Source organism: Lagopus leucura, unplaced genomic scaffold, assembly GCF_019238085.1.
Source record: "Lagopus leucura isolate 7727_CA_CO unplaced genomic scaffold, USGS_WTPT01 Super-Scaffold_100001, whole genome shotgun sequence".
NCBI classification, from domain to species: domain Eukaryota; kingdom Metazoa; phylum Chordata; class Aves; order Galliformes; family Phasianidae; genus Lagopus; species Lagopus leucura.
In genome coordinates, this window is record NW_024962262.1 from 66,612,782 (window position 1) to 66,635,627 (window position 22,846).

At 37.7% G+C, this 22,846-nt stretch overlaps 1 protein-coding gene across 1 annotated transcript in view; it reads left to right on the forward strand.

Moving 5' to 3' along the window:
• The window catches only part of SYTL5 (synaptotagmin like 5), a 57,545-nt gene that overhangs the window by 26,849 nt on the left and 7,850 nt on the right, over positions 1 to 22,846 (forward strand). The window contains exons 4-13 of the mRNA XM_042867602.1: positions 714 to 826; positions 1,948 to 2,074; positions 3,895 to 4,020; positions 7,517 to 7,673; positions 9,296 to 9,425; positions 11,366 to 11,472; positions 15,274 to 15,366; positions 18,752 to 18,817; positions 19,736 to 19,914; positions 20,726 to 20,828. Coding sequence (XP_042723536.1) covers positions 714 to 826; positions 1,948 to 2,074; positions 3,895 to 4,020; positions 7,517 to 7,673; positions 9,296 to 9,425; positions 11,366 to 11,472; positions 15,274 to 15,366; positions 18,752 to 18,817; positions 19,736 to 19,914; positions 20,726 to 20,828 — 1,201 coding nt within the window. The remainder of the gene's footprint in view (positions 1 to 713; positions 827 to 1,947; positions 2,075 to 3,894; positions 4,021 to 7,516; positions 7,674 to 9,295; positions 9,426 to 11,365; positions 11,473 to 15,273; positions 15,367 to 18,751; positions 18,818 to 19,735; positions 19,915 to 20,725; positions 20,829 to 22,846) is intronic.

Below are 22,846 nucleotides of genomic sequence, written 5' to 3' on the forward strand. Positions count from 1 at the left end.
AAAAACTGGTTTTCATACCATATAGGTTCTAATACAGTGACTCTAATATTCGTATCTTAAAAAAAAAGTAATTTAACATTTCTGAGCGGAAATGCAGAGATTTTATTTAACACCTTGCATAGTGACTTACTGTGCATACAAAATACATGATTTTGACTTTAGAAATAAGCAACAACGAGGTAAGGCAGTGATCTTCTGCTACCTCATTTGTGTGCGTGTTTTGGATTTGGAATTTTCATGCCAGGAAGGCTAAATTATTTCTGTTCTGGAATAGGTTAGCAAGTTTTCTTACTGGACATAAAGTAATTAGGAATGTGTCTGGAACCGAATCATTTTTTGAGTGATTTTATATATTTATTTATTCATCCATTTGGAATATTTGTGATTAGTGGCTTTTTGCCATCAACTGTATGTGGTAGGGCAACAAAAGTGGTGATGCTTTAATATAATGAAACCTGTTCAAAGACACCTGGCAATTCGCATTAAAAACTTACCAAAGGAAAACAGCAGTGATGCAGGCTTTGTTTTTGTGAGTATAAGCAGAAGGATTTGAAATCTTTCCAGTTACCTCCAGAAAAGACAGCATTATCCAAAACAATAGCAAAGCCACAAGTTCTGTCTGAACTCTGAACACACATATGGGTAATTCGTAACAGTCCTGACATGTGGAAAGACTGCATTTAGTGGCTTTTTGTCTTCTTCTTCCCATACAGACAACTAAGGATAGTGACAGGAGAATGGTTCTTTGAAGAGAGAGCAAAGCGCTTCAAACAATCAAATCTCGGAACCGATGTTGTCAGACAGTCCATCCTGCGCAAGTCCCCAGGTAGGGACCTCAACACAGGGATTCGCTGCATACACTTATTACATTCAAACCATTTTCCCAGGGTGTTTTACCTGTGTTGTATTTCATTCTTCACTGTAGAAGATGTAAGCGTGATCAATAATCAGCCATTTTTCATCTTTGTCTCTCTTATTTGTGATGGTAATATGTGAAATGCACGATCCATGATTTCCATTTTGGAAAGTCAGGTGAGATTGGAGAGGTACCTTTGGTTCAGGTACCTCCAATAAGTTGCACCCGTGTGCTTACGTAAAGAAAGCATTCTGCTGTCCTGATTGAGCAGAGCAAGCATATGCTGTTTGTGAGCTGCTGTACTACCTTGCTGGTACCACTGGATTAAGAAATAGGAGTTCAGCCTGAATCCTTATGCTTCGCTCTTCTCATAACTATTTCACTCTGATCACAGAAATTGGTACTTAAGTATAGTCTCTTTTCAGAGGTGTCATTCATGTCTTTCAGTACTAATGTGGTACTTACTGGCAGGTTGTAGGGGAAGGTCTGGTTTACTGCTATTGCAAGAATCTCAGGTGCAAATATACTGCTTAGCAAAATGCTGATCTTCTGATCTTTCCAATACCGGCATGCTTCAGAAACTGTTGGACTGATGTATCTAATGTTTCTGATGGTTTTTGTTTTTTTTTATATATTTCCATATTGTGTGACTTTTTTTTACTATATACTTATATTTGATAGACACATTTGAAAAAATGAGCCATTTTTTCTGCCATCTGCTCCCAAATGGGCATGCATTTTAATTAAGAAAACATTATTTCATGCAACACAGAAAATGCGCTACACTGCAATATTATGTTTCAAGTCCTTTGATTATTAACTGTAGTGTCAGTGGTGAATTCAGAAACATAGTTCAACAGTAAAGCTGGGAGGAAGAAACATTTCAAACTACTTGAACTGTATTTTTCCTTTATTAAACAGCAAAACTAAAGAGCCCTCCCAGCTGTTTTCATATGATATTTTATCATGTGATTTCATTTAATACTGAAACATTGAAAACCTATTTTTGCAGATTGTTTAATGTTTGCTGCCTTTACATGTTTAAATATTGATTTTTGTTGTTGTTTTTTTTTTGTTCCCCTTCACTGTAGATACAATTTCCAGTAAGGCTGGAGAAAGAACGTTCAAAGATCAACACCAAGAGAATGAAGAAAAAGAAATATCAACCTCCTCCCTAACTGGACATAAATCAATCTTTGGCAAACCTAGAAAGATAGGGTAAAGCCTTTTCTTTTTAGAAAGTGAAAATCTCATAACAGCTGCATGCGGTCAAATGGATTGTCTTTTGAGACTCTCCAACAGTTCACATCAGCCCCAAATTTTCCAGAGTTAGAAAGACTCTTCAGTTGAAAGCTGCTTCCTATAATTAGACTGCTGTCTCCAAGGAAATACAGCTGTAATTATCCTTCAGCTATAAACATAGCAGGAAAAAAAAGCAATTTAACTGCTGGATTATTCCTATTTATATTTGAAATAGCAGAGGGTCTCTAAAAGACATTTACTGAGAAAGCAAATTTAAGAAAGGCCTGTTTTCTACATATACTCATTGCTCCCATTTACAAGTCATGTTTTCCTTTGGCTTCTAGCTATGCAAATTTAGTCTAACAACCAAGCAGTGCTCCTTTGTTTTTTTGTGTTGTGACAGTGAATAAAGAGATGTGATGGTGGTCATTTTACAGCCTGTGAAGTGTATAACCCCACTTAGGCCATGGCCTTAGAGAAGTGCTCACTCATTCTCAGGGGACATGGACAGATGCATTGAATATATGGTTGCATGTGTGATTTTCAAAGATAACTTGAGAAAGTTCAATGAATGGGAATAAAATTGGATGAATGTTCATGTCATGGGTAGAGCTGTGGATCCCAACCATAGGGTGGGTAGGTGGCTTTCTACACCTTGACTGTTGAGGAGTAGTAGGTATGGAGTTCCTTCCTCCAATCAATCAGAAAATGTGAAGTATTTTTCTCTGTTTAGTAATGGTGAAAAGAGCATCAGAACATCTCTGGCTTCTTAAATGAAGGTGAAGAAGAAACCAGCTCAGGGAATTTATTTTAGGGGAACCTATACGTTGCTCTAAACTGTGCTTATTGGTAGCTATAGGGAGAGCACCTTAAAATTTAGTTTTCGGATCCTCTTTTATTTAAATCCATTGAACATTTACTCATGAGAAACGAATTGTTTTGGTTGGGTTTTTTTTTTCATTTTCTTTTCTTTTCTTTTTTTTTTTTTTTTTTTTTTTTTTTTAGTTGTTTTCAGCGTTTTTCAGTTTGTGGTTTGGAACATCTTCCAATTGTGACATTCCCCATAAATTTATTTCCACAAGAAATAGGCCGCTTCTCTTAGGAGTAATTCATTACTTCTCCTCTTTCTTCCTTGCTCCTTTTTCCTCGCTCAGGTTTCATGTTCGTATATTTCATGAGTGCATTTGCTTTAGCAAAGCCATTTTGGGGCCAACTCCTTAAACTTAGCATAATGGGAAACCTTTTACACTTTTGCTTGTATGTCTGTGAAGTATACTGTGACTATTCAGTTACATGTAATTTCATTTCATCTTTTTAAACCAAGTACTGCAGGGTGAGGTAAGACAAGGAGGTGGTGTTGTGTTTTCAGAAAGTCTGAGGTATTGCTATGTACAAGTATAGAAACTGCAAAGAGAAAATACACTTGGTGTAATTTCCTACAAGAAAATACATGTACTTGATCAAAAACTCTTTGCTGTGTATCTACTGTAAAATTCTAAGGATTTCACAAGGCACTATTAATTCATAACAAGTAGTTAACCTTTTATTCTGTGATTCTGTGGTATTTTGATGTTCTGTGTCTTAAAGTAGCTTATTGTAAATATGATGCTGCTTTTGTTCCTACAATCAGCTTGAAATTCAGATTTGGAACTTTGTTGACAATTATATCCCAAGTTGTCCATAGCTCAGACATGAATGGAATGTGCACTTTGTGGTATTTCAGCCAGTTTGCTGTTTCTGGGAAAGATATTGCAACTTTTACAACATTTTTTTTTTTAATTTCCTGTTTTCATCAGGAAGATGATCAGGGCAGCTACCAAAGGAGAAATTACAATTGCAAAAGATGAAGGTGGAAGGCACATAGGCTGTGAAGCTGAACGCCAAAGCCTACACAGTAGCAAGTCAACGCCTTGTTCTGAGAGGTGAGTGGCAGAAATCTGTTGTAGTTTGTGCTGAAATTGATGTATGTGCCAGTCCACAGAATTGGATTGTCTTCGATTGCCCTGAGTGAGCACAGTCTGAGAAGGAGAGCTTCTGTTTTAACAACTAACTAAATAAAAATACTCTGTCCATCTCTTTTTTCTCCCTTATGTTTAAGTGGTGATTGCTGTCAGTGCATTGGTTTTTCTTTTCTGGCTTTTAATCCAGCAAGTTGTGTTCACGTTGCAGAACTGAGGACCTTTTTCCCAAAATTTTACTTTTGTAATGACATGTTAATTCATTATAATTTGTAACTTTTTCTTTCAAAGCATCTGTTTTATCCTTCTCTTTCCAATATTATGTTCCAGTTATCTCTATTAGAGTTCCATTTAAAATTCTTTGGGACTTTGAAAATCTTTGTTATTGCCTGTTCTGATAGTATTATAAAATGCCACATGCAGTATTCTTCTCATCTCACCTCCAAAATCAAGTAAACAAACAACTTCTTTATTTTTCTTGTTCACTTGGTAATCTGTACTGAATACCCATATGTTTTACACACATTGGAAATTTGATAATATGGGTTTCTGTAGAGGAATGAAAATTCCTGCCTTATACAGATTTTCAAGAATGTTTGTTGTAGTTTATCCATTGTTACCTTATAGAACTGAGTAGTACTTATTAAAAATAACAACAAACTTTCCCAGGCTACCCTCCATTGCTGTTTCAAATTAAGGGAATATAATAGCATGTTGTGTCACTGTTGCTGCCCTAGATTTTCCTGCATATTTTTTATTTTTGTAGTTGTCCCATCTTTTAGCGGCATTGTCAAAACTCTGAGTATTTCACCTACCAACAGGGAGATTGAGAAAGAATGAAAGTTCTTTCTGACTATTTTGATTTAAGAAAAGCTGTACTGAGATGAGAAACAGGAAGGCCTGGGCCAGGAGTTCGTCTCTTGGACTGGTTTATTTCTACTGCTGCAGAAATGTTTACTGTTACTGCAGCAGAACAAACTGAATTTGCAGCATCAGGATACTCCTTAGATGAATAGTGTAGGAATTTTAGACTCATCTGTGCAAACGCTACCCCATCTTATTGAGGTCTTGTCTACCATGTGGAAATGCATAGTATTGTCACCTTATAACAACTTCTTTCATTGTTGTCTACATAATATATGTATAAAAAAAGTTGGGCCTCTCTCTAAAAGCAGGCTGAAATAAGCACAAAGGTCTGAAGATGACCTTCCAGTATTCAAAAGGGGATTACAAACTGGAGGGGAATCAACTTTTTACAAGGGTAGATAGTGATAGGACAAGAGGGAATGGTTTTAAGCTCAAGGAGGGAAGGTTTACATTAGATTTCAGAGGGAAGTTCTTCATAGAGAGAGTGATGAGCTGCTGGCACAGGCTGCCCAGAGAGGTTGTGGATGCCCCGTCCCTAGAGGTGTTCAAGGCCAGGTTGGATGGGGACCTGGGCAGCCTGGTCTAGTATTAGATATGGAGGTTTTGGGTCCTGCATACGGCAGGGGGTTGGATCTTGATGATTCTTCCACCCCAAGCCATTCTATGATCTGGTGTGCAAGTGCTCATTCTGACTGATGATTACAGAATCTCTCATAACACATTTTGAAATCTTTGTTATCCCAGTCCTGTGTGACTTTGGAATGCTTCTGTTGTTTTACATTAGTTTACAGAGTGAGGAAAAATTCTGTAACAGGAGCTTTCGTAACACAAAGTTAAAGCAATCTATCAAAAGTGGTGTGACAGAATAAAAATCAAATTTAATTTTCTATTGATATTACTCAGTGCAGTTTGACAACTGACCATGGTTGGCAGGTTTAGAAATTAAGTGTGCAATGAAATACAAGGGCTTTGACAAAATACAGATGACAGCCAGGTGCTTTGATTTTCTGACTTCATGGCACCAAAAGCACTTCTTTATGTGAGCAGATAGGACTAAAATTCAACCAGACCACATTTTTTAGGGTTTGTTGATCACTGATTCATCAGATTAAAAAGTAGTAGTGCGATTATATGAAGTGCACATGGGTGAGAGTGAGTTTATTATGAATAATCTACTCTTGTTGATAGAAGAAACGGAGTGATAATTGTTTAAAAGGTTACTGTATGACCAGTAATGGGCAAATATTGTTATGTAGCACTAGTAGACAATCCTGGTTTTTGGAGTTTTCCTCTCTATTCTTTGTTTTTAATAACTCTACAAATGTGATCTGTGTTCACTGCTTAGGGTAGACAGGAACTGAGCATTTGTTCTCAGTTCAGCAGTAGTTCTGATACAAATTTTTGTTATTGTAGAGAAGATTTTTACTGCTGTTACCCTAATGTGGTATGACAAACTGAAGTGAAGGTGAAAATCAGATGTGTGCACAATGAAGATGCTTGCAGATCTAAAATATTGGTTAAGCAAGCTGAAAACACGCTTCAAGTTCCAAAATCATTTTCTCCAGCAAAATCGCATTACCTCTGTCCTTTGGTGCTGCGTTTTCTGCATGAAAAAGGCTGTGGTGCTTGCATCAATTGCTGTTTATCAGTAATTGTTTGAAATAGTAAGTAGGACTGTGTACAGAACTGTTACTGTCTGGCAAGGCTCTGTTACAGTTCCCTAGGTTATGAAGGAAAATGAAAATATCTGAACTGATATTTGCAGGGAAAGAGGGAAGAACGGATGAGTCAGGAACTTGGATTTTTGCTTCTAATCAAATTTCAAATGGAAATAGGACTTAGGCTGGAAACATTAAAATAAATTTTAAAATCATTTTCATTCTTTCAAGAGTTAAAAAGTGATAAAAATAAAAAGTACAACAGCTTACCTTTCCTAGCACTCTAACACATGGACTGATCAATATTTTCTAATAGAAAATGTCCCTCTTGTCTGCTGCAGCATTAGATAGCAATTGGGCATGGTGACCACAGGCTATTTTTTGTCACTTTTCAGTCTGGTTGAAATGATCTGCCAGCTGGGGTCACAAGTCATTGTCATTATATAAATAGGATGGTGCTCTTCTAGCAGGAGAGAGGATAATTGTTTTTCTGGAGAGGAAGGAGAGTGCACAGCTGAGGATTTTAGAGTTCCTGGGGATAGTGCTGACAGAAGTGATCAGAACTGTCAGATCCTGGTAATTTTTCTTCAAAATGAGGAGCAGCTCATTCCCCGTATGGGAAGTCCCACTGGAGGCCTCACACCTTCTGCTGAGATGCTCGTGTACTGTCACATGAACATGTGGCAATGCAGCAACTGGAGAAGAGGTGCCTGCTCGGGCTGTTCACACTTCTGGCAGAGATGCTGAAAACAGGTATAGGCATGACATAATTGGTTCACCTCAGCTTATGTTTGTCTTTCCAGGTGACCGTTTCCTTCCAGTGGATGACACGGTTCATCCAGAGCAATGTAATTCTAATAAACCGTTATCAGTGATATTTTATTCTGTGGTTTGCTGGAAGCAGTAACACTTTTTTACTCTTATCTCCTTCCCAGAGGAAGCACTATTTCCCTGAACAGCAGCGATACTGAAGCAGCTGCAGGCCATCTAAGAGGGGCCATGGGCCCTGCAAACAGAAGCAGCGCTTCCATATCTTCCCTCCTGAGGTCGCCGGCGCTGAGCACATGCAGCATGACTGCAGATTATAGCAGGGTAAGTTCCCTGATGTAGAGCTGACACCAAATGGAGCTGGCGCCGAGCAGGACAGCTTGGCTGGTCTCTGCTCTGTTAGATCAATTTGTAGCTCAGGAAGGACGAGCCCGATGGAGAAGATTTTGCCTCTTCTATAATTCTGCTGGGACCAGTGAAGGTCTCTACTAGAGCAAGATTTGTCGTGCTCTATCAGTGATGTGGTTTTTGGTTTGGCAGGCATTTTTCTGTCTAAAAATTGCTGCTGATATCCAGAATTGCTTAATGACTTACAGATTTTGAAGTGGGAAGCACAAGGGATGAGTGTACATGTTTTTGACACTGTAGGGCCTTGAATAAGTGCCGTGAGCTAAGGATGTGACTCTCCAGCATGCAGGGCCCAGCGCACCCCCCCGACTTCTGAGGGTAGTACCTATCTTAATTTTTTGGATTTGATTAAATTATGGCATAGCACACAATGTGTGCTAGATGCTGTCAAAATGAAACATCTGGGACTCCTCTTACTTGCTGTTATTAGGCCTCTAGAGGTGTAGATGGCCATGTCTGAGTCAGCATCCTTGGCTGCTTCATAATAAGCAGGATTTGGCTCACTTCAGCAAGAAGCAAACACCGTCTTCATTCCTTTATCAGACGGGTGCTCTTGGCTGTCTGCTGAGTGGAACAACCATCCTGCATTCATTTTGGTCATCCTTCCTAAGAAATCAGGCTTATTCCAGCAAGTTAGTGGGCATGGTGGTGGTGGATTGACGGTTGGCCTACATGATCTTAAAGGTTCTTTTCCAACTTCAATGATTCTATCATTCTAAGTTGATCCAAGTTGCAACAACACAAGTTGTATAGAAGGAAAGTCAAATTTATAGTCAGAGATAATTCTTTTTGTCACTGGAAAGAAATACATGAGCTTTTGAACTCCATCTCATTGAGAGAACACATCAATTTTTTCCAGCTTCCAAGTACTTTGTCTAATTTATAATCTTTTATAAAAATGAATTAGTATTTGTGAAGGCCAGTTATAAGTGCTGTAAATAAGTTAATACTTGTTTTATTTATATTCTTGCTAGCACACAGGTTGTATTTATTGTAAGTGCATTAGATGTCATTGAAAAAGACAAATCCATTCAATTTGGACACAGTTGATGTTGTTATCTATTCCTTGTACAAGAAGGCAAGAAAAAAGTAATAATATCAAGCATACTAGCTTTATTTAAGGAATTATGCTATCATAATTTAATTAGTTCAAATCCATTTACTTCAAACCTGACAAATTATGCTGGTATAAAGCCAATAGTTTTTCTTCTTTTTTTGTTTTATGTAATTTCTAGGCTAAATTAGCATAGTATAGTTTGTGTTTTTTTTTTTTACTTTCCTTCCCTCACTCCTGATGTATTACTCTGATTTTTCAGTTGCGAACTCAGACTGTACCCATGAATTGCAATTTTTGGCAAATTTTATGCATGATCTGCATTAAGCAGCGCAGATTAAGTGGTAAACTAAATATAATCAGCTATAGTCCAGGTGCTAAAGAAGCTTTGGATTTCTGGAAATTAATAGAAATGGTGCTTTTGTAGACTGATGGTAAGTTCAATTTTTGTATTTCTGGGATGTGCCTTTTTCTTACTGAGCAGGACACTGGTTCAGAAAATGGCATGATTATTCCAGCAAGTGAAAGTGTACCTGAAGATTTAGTAAAGAAGCACCGTAGAAAAGCATCTGGAACACCTTCCATTGCAGTTTCTAGAGTATCTTTGTCATCAGGCAAGTATTAAGTCTTCTTTTTTTCTGCTAGCCCTTATCATTAGAAGATTATGGCTATTCTTGTGGGTCTGTGATTTCTGTTTTTAGTGCACATCAGAAGATCAGGTATAAGAGTCATGTACTTGCTGATGTTCATCCTACTAAATTCATCTTTTTCCTAATTAAATTTATGCCACTTAATAAGTTTCACGTTTGAAAATATGGTAATACTTACTGGCAAAAGATATACTCTAGGACTTGTTACAAGATTTTTATTCACAGTTTCACATTGTTAAATCGTTCCCTGTGTGGCCAACCATATAAAATACTATCTGTGAGCTATCTGTATGCAATGTGATTACATTTCACACCCTCTTTGCCCAGAAACAAATCACACTGAGAAACAATGAGCTGTCAGATAACAAGTCCCTTACAGCTGTCACATCATTTTGGTTCTTATACATGATGCATTGAACACTTGGTTTAGCTGTAATTTACCTCATTTCATTGGAGGCTGCTAGGTAAATGAGGCTTGCCCAGGAAGAGCCTCTTTGCATCAGTGGGTGGAGATCCTCCTTTCCTACCTGAAATGGGAGGCAGGTGTGTCCTGCACTCTTCTGCCTTTTACTCTGCTTCTTACAGGCTAACAGAGTGGGTTCAGATTCATGTTTCTCTCTGAAGAAGAGCACAGGGATCGCTCTCTTTCATCTGAATTTAGCCCAAAGCAGAAAGCTAGTGACATATCCCACTGAGTTAATCAAAGGAGTTACAGTCCTCACCTTAGATTTTTTTCCACTTGAAAGCATCAGGGTTTCTTTGAGAATACTGCATTATGCAATTCCTGGCAGAGGCATTCCTGGCTATTACTTTATTTCTGAAATGACTGTTTCTTCTGCTTCTGCTGCCTTACAAATTACAGGCTTTCTGAGCATTTAAGAGCTGGCCTCATTTTACTAAAGTAGATGCTGAGCAAAATTGGAGGCAGCTTGGGAACATCCCTCAGACTCTTTGTTGTCTTATTTCTGGGGGATTTCAGAGGCTGCTGGCACAGCTGCCCAGAGAAGCTGTGGTGCCCCATCCCTGGAGGCTCAAGGCCAGGTTGGATGGGGCCCTGGGCAGCCTGAGCTGGTGGGGGGCAGCCCTGCCCATGGCAGGGGTTGGGGTGGTGTGGGCTTTGAGGTTCTTTCCAACCCAAACTGTTCTGTGATTCTATGGCATAAGCTCAAAATGCAGACCTTTCCTGTCACATCAGTTATAGACCAGAAGAGGATGGACAGCAGAAAACTTTACAGATTCTTATCTGCAGGATGTAGAAGTATTCTCTTCATTTTTTTAAATCTATTTATTGAACAGTAGCACAAAACATTTAAGGGGGAGAACGAAGAAAATATTTCTCTAAAATATCTAGCATCTCTTGTGCCTTTAAAGAAGGGATGAGAAACTTGTGGAAATTTAAAAAAATGTAGAATTAGAGACTTACTCGCTTTGACCCTTTCTGCACAGTGGTGGCAGAAATGTTTTTTGTGCCCTTCTGTATCTCAGGCTGCTTAAATCTGAAGGAGATGCTGAAGGGTTTTTGGTTATGGTAGGTAATGTTGTCGTCTCTAGAAATGCTTGGGCATTATTCCAAGTGATGCAGTATTCCAAGGTAATAGGTCTAACATATGAAGTCAAAAGCTTGATCTGTCATGTCATCCACTGGAAACAATTACATCAGATAAAAAGTGCACGTGAAAAATGTTGGCAGAAGGCCAAATAGCACCATAAAACATGTTTTTCTATTTTTCATCACGATGGTCATTTGTCATAGAGTTTGTAAGCGATGTGTACAGAAATGCAATTTTAACGTTTTTCCTTTAAAAACGGTCTGAGACAGCACTTAGTAAAGAGTAGCAAGGCAAAAGTGGCAGTATTCTTTACACAAAATTGTAATGAACTGCTTTGTTACTTTCATTTTCTAGACCGTAGCCGATCTGAGATAGATTTGAGTGAATCTTACTCTGAAGGAAAACAGGATACCTTGAGCGTAAGAAGCAAATCTGTACCTAGCGCCTTAGATGAGGAGCTGGTGAGTTGTAAACATGTGAATGTTTATCTGGCAGAAATCGTGTTTGCTCAGTCTTAGAAAATCAGCACTGTATGTATAAGTGATACAAAATGTAAGTTGAGGGGTATTTAATGAGTTTCTAAACAGTTTCATTTTTCTTTAGTCTGTTTGCTGTAGAATGATTCCAGTGAATAACAGTTTGCTATTAATTTGCTACTTCTTGAGTTTTCAGGTGAATAGCACTGAATTTCAGGCTCTAGATTATAGATACTCCAAAGTGCTGTTAACTCCTACTTTCTTCATTTTTAATTTTTATGCTGAAAAATACTGTATCAGCTGTAATCTTTATCTGTTTCTGTCTTTTGCCTTGTTTCTTTGGAAGATGAAGCCCTCCCTATCTTTCCCACCACTTTTGCCAATCTCTTCTTTCTGTTAATCAGTTTCTTACATACATCTGCATTCCTCTTTTTGTGTGGTCTGTAAGGACTGCCTTTCCTGATGTGATAGCTAACTTCCCTCTCACATTATGCACGTATTCAAGACAGATGCACAAGTTGCAGGTGTGCATCGATGCCATGAAAAGAAAAAAAATCCTAGCTTGTTTAGTATGCATGAGGAAAAGAGTAATTTGAACATTTTTTCATCTAATCATAGTTTGTTTTGAAGTTTCCAAATGCAAATGGTTAGCTTGAAAAAAAAAAAAAAGAAAGAAAAGAGAAAAGAAACATTACCTGCTGCAACAGTAATGTTTTGTCTTTTGCCATAATACTTTCCTATCATCTGCTCTTTTCAGAAGGGCATTGGCCATGGGAAACGTGTCCCTTTCTTGTAATGTTTGATAGTTGAGGATTTGTGGAAAACAGTAAGTTGGGATTCCCATCTGTTTCTTGGGTTGTAACCACCTAGTGAATTTGCCTGCAGCATTGCTCTGTTTGGATGAAACATTTAGGGAATAACAAGCCATTTCTGTGCATCAGATTTATGTTGAAATAACCTTCAAAAATTAATGTTTTATTATTTAATTTTAGTAAAGAAAAAGGGTGCGTTCTTGATTTAGAAGCTGGAAAAGATGGCAGAAGAAAACCATAAAACAAGAAAATAAGAGCTTTAAATATTTTATGTTGGTTTCTTGTTCTAGTTGTACAGAGTGTGATAGTTGTCACTTGGGAATTTCTTTAAGGCATGCACCAGAAGTGTCTTATCCACAGTAGTTTTAGGTTATTTGATTTTTGCCTTCCTTGTACACGGAAGGGAGTTTTTGCTTTCTCTAAATGAAATGCCAGATTGCATCTCAGCATATTTTTTAGGGTAGTTTGACTCATGGGACTACTTCAGTGTCTTGCCTTAGATTGCATATGAATGCTGTGTTTTGAGATGAAGGTTATACTCCCACTGGGGTTTAGTTTTGGTGCTTGATACAAGAGACAAAAATAAGAATATCTGATGAAAATTACAACAGTTCCTTTAGTCTGAGAAGAATTATGACTTCTTTCATCTTGACTGGCTGGTGGACCTAGCTGAGGTCCTTTAGTCTCTTGTAGGTGATGGGAACTAACGGTAGTGGTGTGAGAGATGCCACACATAAATAAGATAAGCAGATTGCCAGCTGGAAAGGTGGAAAAAGGATTTTTGCTGCTCTGCTCCCAGCTTCATCAATAGCACCGCTTACATATTGAGATAGAGATTGAGTGGTATTTTTCTTCTTACTCTTGGAAGTGGGAAGGGACGAGAAAGCTGCATGCTGTGGTATTTTTCAAGGAGCCAGCTAAACACGTAGTGCTGCTCTCAGTTGTGTGCACCTTATCTTGAGAGGTGTGCGTTGAATTCCTGACCAAGTAGTGTTCATTACATGCTCAGCTGCTTTATTAGAAGAAATTGGATAATGTGCATTTTGTAACTCCCACTGGAGACCACAAGATTAGTGTCCTTCCAGCTCTAACTTTAATAGGCTTATATAAGCTAATAACACTAACCAATTATGTACCTACTGTTCTGTAACACCGACTGAGAAACATAATCATTGTAGTGGAGAAGGAATTAAGTGCTTATGTTAAATGGTAACCATTTGTTTTAAATTTATATTATCGCTTGCAGACAAAAATTGGTGATCACGTACTTACTGTTAGGACTCAGCTCTTTCAAACAGAGTTTGAATTTTGGGTGGTGCTTTGTGGAGCCAGGAGTTGGCCTTGATGATCCTTATGGGTCTCTCCCGATTCAGGGTATTCTGTGATTCTACAACTCCCTGTCACGGAAGGGCTGTCAACAGTTGAGTGTCTAAAACTTAAACATCCCATTTTGTGATTCGTGCTGTGTATAATTATTCACTAATCAAAATTCAGCACTTGATTTTTAACACCACATATGTGGATACAACAGTGTAAAGGAAAGAGTTGGGTTGTATTACCAGAATTGCTTCTCTTTGATGCACTGGCTGGAAGAACATCTTGCCGGTGTCATTTTAATATTTTTGTGTCACTTGAATTCTAAAGTCAATAAGCAGAGTAGAAGTGATAAGTGCTTGTTTATTTTATTTAATTTTTTGAATTAATTAATTTATTTACTTTTGAAGGATTCAACAGTGTTTCTCATGAGAATAATGTACTATGTTGTGCCTGGGTCTCTATGGACATTTTGTTTACAGTGTGAAGTATGTATGACATTTTGTTCTGCAGTGGACCCCAAGTAGAAAAGGAAGGAAACACACCATCAGAGGAGGCTCATTGTAAAAACGTGAAGCTAAAAGGTTTTTTTTGGTTTTCTTTTTTTTTTGCTTCACTATGTAATTTTTTGTCCTGAATAAAGTGATGGCTTGTCCTCATTTCCATTTGCTCAACGTTAAATGTGCACGACTGTGGTTGGAAAGTAGTAATAGAAAATTTTGCGTAGTTTTCAGCTGATTCATTTCAGTTACTGGAGCAAAGGATTAGAGAAGTAACAGCTAGTTTTATTCATACTAATAATGAGCACTTTGCAGATCTTTAAATAAACAATGACAGTTTAACTCTCCAGCAGCATTTCTTTTCTGCTGTTCTTCATAATTAGGATATAAGTCTGTGTGATCTCTGTTTAGTTTAGAAGGTATAGAGAATGGTTGTGCAACCACTGAGGTAGGTCGTCACATGTGACTTGTATAGCTGCAAAGCAGATATAAAGGATTTGTACATTTGGCTTCCATAAAAACAATACCTGCCATGAGGCTTAAAGAGATCCTTGAAATTTCCCAGCTGATCTGAATAGAATGGAAGATGACTTTTTTTTCCCTGTAATTTTTGCTTCAAGTTAAGAATCTTATTAGTACTATCAGCCAGATACTAAGTTCTTTGTTAGGTTTTACTTTATTGCTGTATTTAAAAAATAATATATTTTTCCTGGATATGAGCTAAGGATGTTAGAGTTCAGTCTTGATTATTAGAATTCACCCATATATATCTATGAAGGTGTGCAACTAATGATTTCTTTGCGATTTTTCTGATAATGCATTATTTTAACGCAAGAATTTTTTTATGTGAACAATTATTGATGATGCAAAATTATATGTCTACAGAATAAGATAGCGAGTGTGTGCGTCATTTCTTCCATTTTTTAAGCAGTTGAAACCTGAAATCTGATGACCTCTTCTTTTTTTTTTTTTTTTTGCTGTGTACCTGTGCAAAAATATGGAAAATGTTAGTTCAAAATTCCTCTGGAGATTAGAATTCTAAATGCATCCTGTACCATCTTGCCCAAGCAGAAAATATGTGAAACAATGTCAAGGGACAGAGGCTGACCAAATACAGTGGAGAACACAATGACTGAATTGCACATTTCTTTCTCATTTAGGATTCTCTGGATGAAACAGAAGAAGATATTGATGACATCGTAGCCTCTCGTTATTCAAGGAAACATGGACATCTGACAAGTGGATTGTCAAGAGTAAGATCTTGAGTGGAAAATTTGCTTTTTTCCTTCCATATCAGACCATTATTTCTTCAAAATGGAGATAAACATTGTATCACTTGCAAGCATTACAGTTTATATTTTAGTAGTTTTCCTGGCCATTTCATCCTCCAGTCGAGGAACATCCTTTAGCTTTTAGATAGAGTGTTCTGACTATTAAGATTTTTCCATTGTTCAGAGCTAAGACATCAATCTCTCAGCACATGTGGGAAGCTACAACCTTTATTCATCAGCAGATTTGTCTACACATTCAGGTTACTGCCAAGCTAGTATTTAGGGAAGGAAAGCCATAGATGTTTGCAGAATGTGGCGACTCAGCTTTCCAGAGGAGCATTCAATGTGTTTGAAATAAGTAGAACAAAGCTGTGGTGTGTTCTTTCACCTTATTTTGTTTTCTGAATGCTAAGGTTCTTGGGACACAAATATTCGTCCTTCCATTAACTGTGACAGGACTGTTGCACCACCTCAATCTCAAAAAGTATTTCTTTTTACAATGAGGAAGGAGATATTGGGGGGTTCTGGTGGGTGCCAGCTTTTCTACCTCCTAAAATAACTGTGGTAATTTTCTTTATGTCAGTCATGCCCACAAACTGAATAATATAAATCAGATGTTTGAGTCTTTTGGTTATCTGTTGCAACTTGGTGTTGGTTTTGAATGGTTGCATTTTCAGGTTGTTATGAATGCTTGGCATGCAACAAAATTAGCACAACAAGTCTTACGCAGCTCTTTTTACAGTCAGTTATTCACTGTGATAAGAACAATTAGTAGGAATAGTCTTTAACATGTCTAGTTTATAAATACGTAGTATGTACTGCATTACTGACACTCAAGATGTGTGCATCTCATCTCTAGTGATGTCTTGGAGCATTATTTAGCCGCTATTCTTCATGCCTTGTGCTGAGAATAGCTCTGGCCAGCACACAGAGTAGCAGTAGGCTCCAACAAACAACAGATACAGGGTGAAAGAGTTGAAGAGAATGGATAGCTGGGGAGTCTTATGCTAAAAGGGAAGAGAAAATATGGCCCATGACACTTTGAACTTCACAGCTAAAAGATTGGTGAACTGTTCTTTTCAGACTGTATTCCCATTAGTCTTCCTGCAGGCAGAGCTGTGGGAATACACATTAAAGTTCTTGATCCCAAAGAGATGGTGTTGGCTGAACCCAAACTTGGCTTATCTGAGAACAACAAAGGGCTGAGAGAAGTGTCCATGGAGAACATTTTGGTATCTCAGCTCTGCCCATGTCCAGGCCTTTTTTTTCCCTTTTAATTTGTGTAATTTGCAGAAACAGCTACAACAGAAGTATGTGGCACATCACGCCAAATTATTGTGGCTTGTTTGATGTTGGTCTAATAAAACCCACTTCTCTGAGGTTGACTATGACTCATTGTCTCCAATCCTTGCTGGCCAATGATTTTACAGGCAGAATTGTTTTTCTTTTCTCTGAATATTGGTAGGAAGGTTGCAAGCACTTAAGTGCTTCCTCAATTCATCCCATTAATTGAGGAACTGTAATTGGAGATCCTTCTCTCTGTGTTCTGTAGGCAGAATTCTGCCTGTACATTGGATTTCATCCATTTTATGTAGAGTCCATTTTTTACCTTTTCGTAAGCAGAGTGCAGCTTTGCTGCTGCTGGAGGTTTGAGGTGATCTCACATCTTAATGCTCTTATTTCTTTGTACTCACCCTAAAGTGATTGTTAACGTTACTGCATGCAGTGCTAATGGAGAAATTTTGAAAGGCCAGCTACTACTCACTTAAGAACATATCAGTATTACAGGTTCATTGTGGCTTCCTTGTGTTTGTGTTATTAGTTATTATCATTCATTCTCGCTTGTATTTTTTTCCTTTTCTTATTATATGCCTTTGAGCTTTCTGCCTCATACAACTTTTTCCCTGTATTTTTCTTGCCTGTCAAATGACTGTACTATTATTATGTCACATTGCAGTAATGTTGTTAGTGAACAGTAGGCTTCAAGTGCATTTTTTTTTTAATATGAGAATTAAAAGTATAGCAAGGGTACTCTAATACTAAGCGTTTGAAATAAAAGAAATATTTCAGAAGGTAAAAATGCTTTATATCTACTTATATGATGGGTGAGTGAAAATAGGAATGAAAAATGGCATTAAACAGGAATTGTAGCTTAGCATTATGGTGTTTTCTTTCTGTTTTTCCAAAACTAATACATGTACAGCTTATTTAGTTTTCCCTGAATCCTTTACTGGTTCCTTTCCTAAGCACATCAATGTGTGGCTGTCAAGTCCTGTCACATCATTAAGACTAAGTTGTTCCTGTGCCTTCCTGCTCCTGTAAGATAAGATTCAGAACAAGTGTAGTTCATAGTGGTAGGCTAAAATGAGGCTAAGCAACCTTCGTGTGCAGTGCTTGTTTACTAATGCAACTGGAAAATGATTAGATTTCCTAGGGACGCTGCGTTTAGTGCATGTAAAGGCTGTTGTAATTTCCACAGAACAGAATGTGCAGAAAGAAGATGTGTCATATTGCAGTTTCTAAGCAGTTGAGAAATTGCTTTTGCGTAGATTCTAAGGTCAGAGGTCATCTATGCGCTTAGGATTTCCCAGCTGTTTTTCCCTTGCTGCCAATGTACCTTTAGGTATTTGGATATTTGGATTCAAGAGGACAGATATTCCTTCTGGCCACATTGGTGTAACCTTATTAGATTTTTGAGATGGATATATGGATGGTTATTTTCTTTTTTGTTTCTTCTCCTGGACTCTGTTCTTCCTTCCTTCCTGTAGCTGTCAGGGAAGGATGTAGTTTCCCATGAATTCATTGTTGAGACTTTCAGATATTGCTCAAATGAGCAGACACTGGAAAGTGTTTTCCCCAGTATTCTGTAACTGTATTTTTCCCCCCAGTGACATGTTTAAACATTTATGCATATTTTTTTTCCATCTGGACTTACAAACTCCTCAGAGAAACTGCTTTTTTTGTTGTTGTTATTGTTGTTGCTGTTTACAAAGTCACCAGTGCTGCAATACAGGAGTGCTCACCTTTTGACTAGCCTAAGTAAGAACTGAGTTCACAGAGGTGTAACTGGGGCACATCCAAGTACAATCTGATACAAATCTGATTTTTTTTCTTTTTGAGACAGCAAATAATTTCATTTCTTTTTAATCACCTTGAGCCATGTGTCCTTCGCCACTTGAAGTATTTGGAAAACACTTTGCATGTCTCTGATTTGGCAATATCTTTTCCTTCTTTCTTGCTGTTATTTTGTGATGTGAATTGCATTTACCTGTCTGTATAGGTAATGCATTATCACTGCATTTATTCTTTCTTACTGCAGCTATCTAATGCTGTTTTCTGTTGACTTTTTGCACTGCTTTCTTTAAAGAACTTCCCAGAAGGCTCTGACAGAAAATGGAACTTCTTAAATGTGCCTGAAACAGATGGTGATACTGTGAGTTCTCTGCAATCCTCTGCTTAACTTACTTTTGAAGATTTCTCTTTTTTCCCTCTGAATTGAAAACTGTATCTATATCTCTTGCAAAGTTTTATGTAGTGGGAGATTTATATTGTTATGCATCTCTTTGAGTAATCTTATTCAAAGACTAGAAACCTGCCAAGCGTTTTCTTCTGAGAATGTCTTTGCACATTGCTCCAATTTTCTTTAAAAACATTCAGTTCTTTCCTCAGTGAAATCTTTTGGAGAAGGACAGTCCTGTTGCAATACTGCATAGGACAGCAGAAAAAGAAAAAAAAAAAAAAAAGATCAGGGTATGATATATTATACAGTGGAAGATTTTGTGGGTTTTTTGCTAAATTTTTTTTTGGCTTTAGGAAAATTGCAGTGGGTATTGAATTTTGCTAATTCTTTTAGAACTGCAGATGAGAGGTTGGTGTCATTTTAATCAAGCATGTTTTTATACCATTTTCATTAAGGAATCATCCTTAGAGCTTTTTCTAACGGTTCCGTCAGCAGTTATCTCATGATATTCAATAAGAATTAGGTGGACAGCTGAGCCAAAGAGTTGTTTTTTGTCTGCTTGGAGCTTATGTGAGCTTACAGTTGATGTAGATTGACTGTTCTTTATTTCATGCATGAGTCCAATGGTGATAATTTACATTTAGTCATGTTTATAAGTAGGTTTGAGTCTTGCATGTAAAAAACATAAACTGTCTAGATAAATAAGCTATTCTCAGTTATAGTTCTTATTCCCTTTACATCAAATATAAGCAAGTGGTATTCTTTTCTTTCTTCTATCTCTTTTCAAAGCAAGTCTTAACAAGTGAGACAGTATCTGTGACCCCATGAAAAGCAGATTCTGGAAAATGTACTTTGCTTAAGCTTCTAAGTCCTTTTTCTCTCCCCTTGCAGACCAGCATTAACAGCATGCTGAGTGTATACAGTGAAACTGGTGACTATAGCAACATGAAGGTCAGTGGTGAAATCCTTCTCCAAATCAACTACAGCTACAAAACAGGTGCGCTCAACATCCTGGTGAAAAGTTGCAGAAACCTGGCCATTGTGGATGAGAAAAAACAAAGGACTGATCCGTAAGCACACAGAATATGCTTTTTAGGCCCTGCTAGGGCTGTTCTCCAACACATCGCACACTGTAGTCAGCAATGACATAGCCTGCTACAGGCCAGCATTCTCTATGGGAAACACATTTTCATTATGTTTCTTAGGGTAGTGTGCAGGTATTCTGAGGAAACAATGTTACTTAAATTATCAAACTATTTGCTAGTATTCTCTGCAAGAGGGCAAAATCGAGAATTAATAGGGAGGCTGAATTGATCTCTTACTCCTAGGAGCAAAGCTAAACTATAGAAGAGGAGCGATGTTTTGGAGGGAGTGAGGGAAAAATAGCTTTGTGCTGTGCATCAGTAGATTAACGTTGCTAGGACAATGTTTTCTGGGATTCACATTATAGTTTTCAGTATAATATGTCAGTTCTCATAGATTAGGAATTCATAGTATATTTCATCATCTCTAATCCTGTTGTATGTCAAATATGATTTTGTTTCAATCTCAGCTACTTTCTGGATGTACATTGTGATGTATAACCAGTCAAGAGTCATAATACTGTACAAGGGAAAATGTTGGGAAAGTTTTCTGCGTTTCTGAGAATGATTGAATTGATTTAACCCTGCCGTTGTGTTGTTCTGATCCTATAAAACCAGCACTGCTGTGTTTGCAAAGACCATACCTTACCATGTTTCACATATTGGCTGTTACATACATACGTTGTTTAGACTGCAGAAATTCATTTCCTCGTTCTTACTGCTCATGAAGCAATGGCAGGTCCTTGCTCAGATTTTTTGTTTTTTATTCCTCGTTAATAACTTACTGCTTGATCCACAGATACGTCAAAGCTTACCTCCTGCCTGATAAGTCCCGCCAAAGTAAACGCAAGACCAAAATTAAGAGTAACAGCACCAATCCGGAATTCAATGAAACGCTGAAGGTGAGAACGCCGTCTCTCCCATGGGCTGTGATGAATGTTCCACTTGTGCTCATAGGCATTCTATGTAAATGCTCCTGTACGGGAATTAGGGTTTAAAAACGATGCCTCAGAAAGAAAGTAAAGCAAAGCATATGGTAACTGTGTGAGTTGTAATTTTTGACTTTCAGCACCGAGGAACTGTTTTGTTTGGTTCTCCTATTCACAGGTAAAACTTCTGTTGATTTCTGTAGGTCTCTATCAAAACTATCGATGTTCCCATCTAATGCGATCTCAGAGTTGAACACACCTTAGAGATTTTACAAGCCCTACATCAGCAACTGATGCTGAGACAGAGATCGCTTGAAACTTCCTAACTGATTTCTAGGAGAAGATAATCTCTGTCAGTAAAATGTGATTTTCTGTGGAGATTTTTCTTTGTTTTTAAAGCAGAACCGACTTCAATAATAAAATGCTGACAACAGCTTCACTAGCTGCATCCCTAAAAAGTTCATTTTATGTTGCAAAAGAGAACAAGAGACTACTCCCTGCCGGACTGGTTGAGCAGAGTGCCCATTCTCTTTCCATCCCCACTTCTTACTTATGCCCAGCCTACGCAGGCTGGAAAGGTTTTGTGTTCCCCATGAGCTGCCTGGCATCTAGACCACAGGCTCCTGGTGATTCTGCTTCCTGTCAACTGACTGGAGTCATCCCAGCCAGCTGTCATAAAGCCAGAGACTTTTCAGATTCTCCTGAAAGAGTTTTGAGGGAATTTTGGTGATGCTTTAAATACGTTTCTTATAAGAGAGGCTAATACGTATTCTCTGGCTTGTACTCTTGACCTAACCTGGCTACAAAACCATTTCGTAGACTTACCTTGGTCTGTCCAGGCAGCTTGCCAGGGGAGAGTCTCCTATTTAGCTTCATTTTTAAGTGGTTTATAGTAAAGTTAATTCTTGCCTGAAGTGGCGAGATTAAAAAAATAAAAGAAATAAAAAAGGATGTGTTAGACTCTATTTGGCAGGGCTCATAGTTAGTGCTAAATGTTTGTTAGTAAGGAGCTCTACAGGGATAAGAACTAGCAGCTTGCTGAAAATGGAAATTGTGACACAAAGGATTTACTTGAATTGCTGGAAGGTAAGCAAGAGCTAGATTTATTTGCTGCAACTGTTAGTATCATTAAACATATATACATATGCATGTATGTATGTATCTGTCTTTATCTTTTGTCTTGGATGTTTATTCCGTTATTGGTGAATATTGCTGCTCTCATAGTTGGCATCTAGGAGTAAGCAGTGTAGACGTATCTATACTTTAATAGCCTACTGACGTGGCTAGCCAACTGGCTTCACCATTTCAGATTCTGGGGAATATATCTGTGTCCAGGCATTGCACTGAGAACAAACAAAAAAGAAGACATCTGGGTTTCCTCAACTAACACTTGAAGAAGGGTGAACCTTGTGGAATTAATTGGCTTTTTACTAAAAGCAGAGATAGAATGTTCATTCCAGATGTTTATAGTTTTCTGTATATTTGCTAGAATATGATGTTAGGATTTTTAATAACTTTTGAAACAAACTGTGTTGCTGAGACTGAGACATCTTGGTGAACGTGTTGCAGGTACAATTTTATTTATTTTCAGAACAATGATTCTGAAGTTACAAAGATAGAATTGAAGAGGAGAACACTATTTCTAGAATGCAGTGTCCAGCAGCCTCTCCTTAGTGATGAGAGAACCAGTAGGATTTCTTCTTACAAACTAAACTTTGGTATTGAACTGCTTCCTTTACATAAGCTGTAAGGAATTAACAGGTTGATGGTTTTAAACATTACTATTTACTTTATGACCATAAATACGCAGTAAGTAATACAGAGAGAAGAGTTAGGTTTAACAGCTTCCTATGAGATTTCTAGCTATTGAAGTCGTCTTTGCAAAGCAAACAAATCTCTCTTTCATGCTTCATTTATTAGCTGCTGCGGGCTTCACAAAACTTAGCTATTACTGTAAAAGGCTCCATGGAAACTATTATTTATGCTTATTT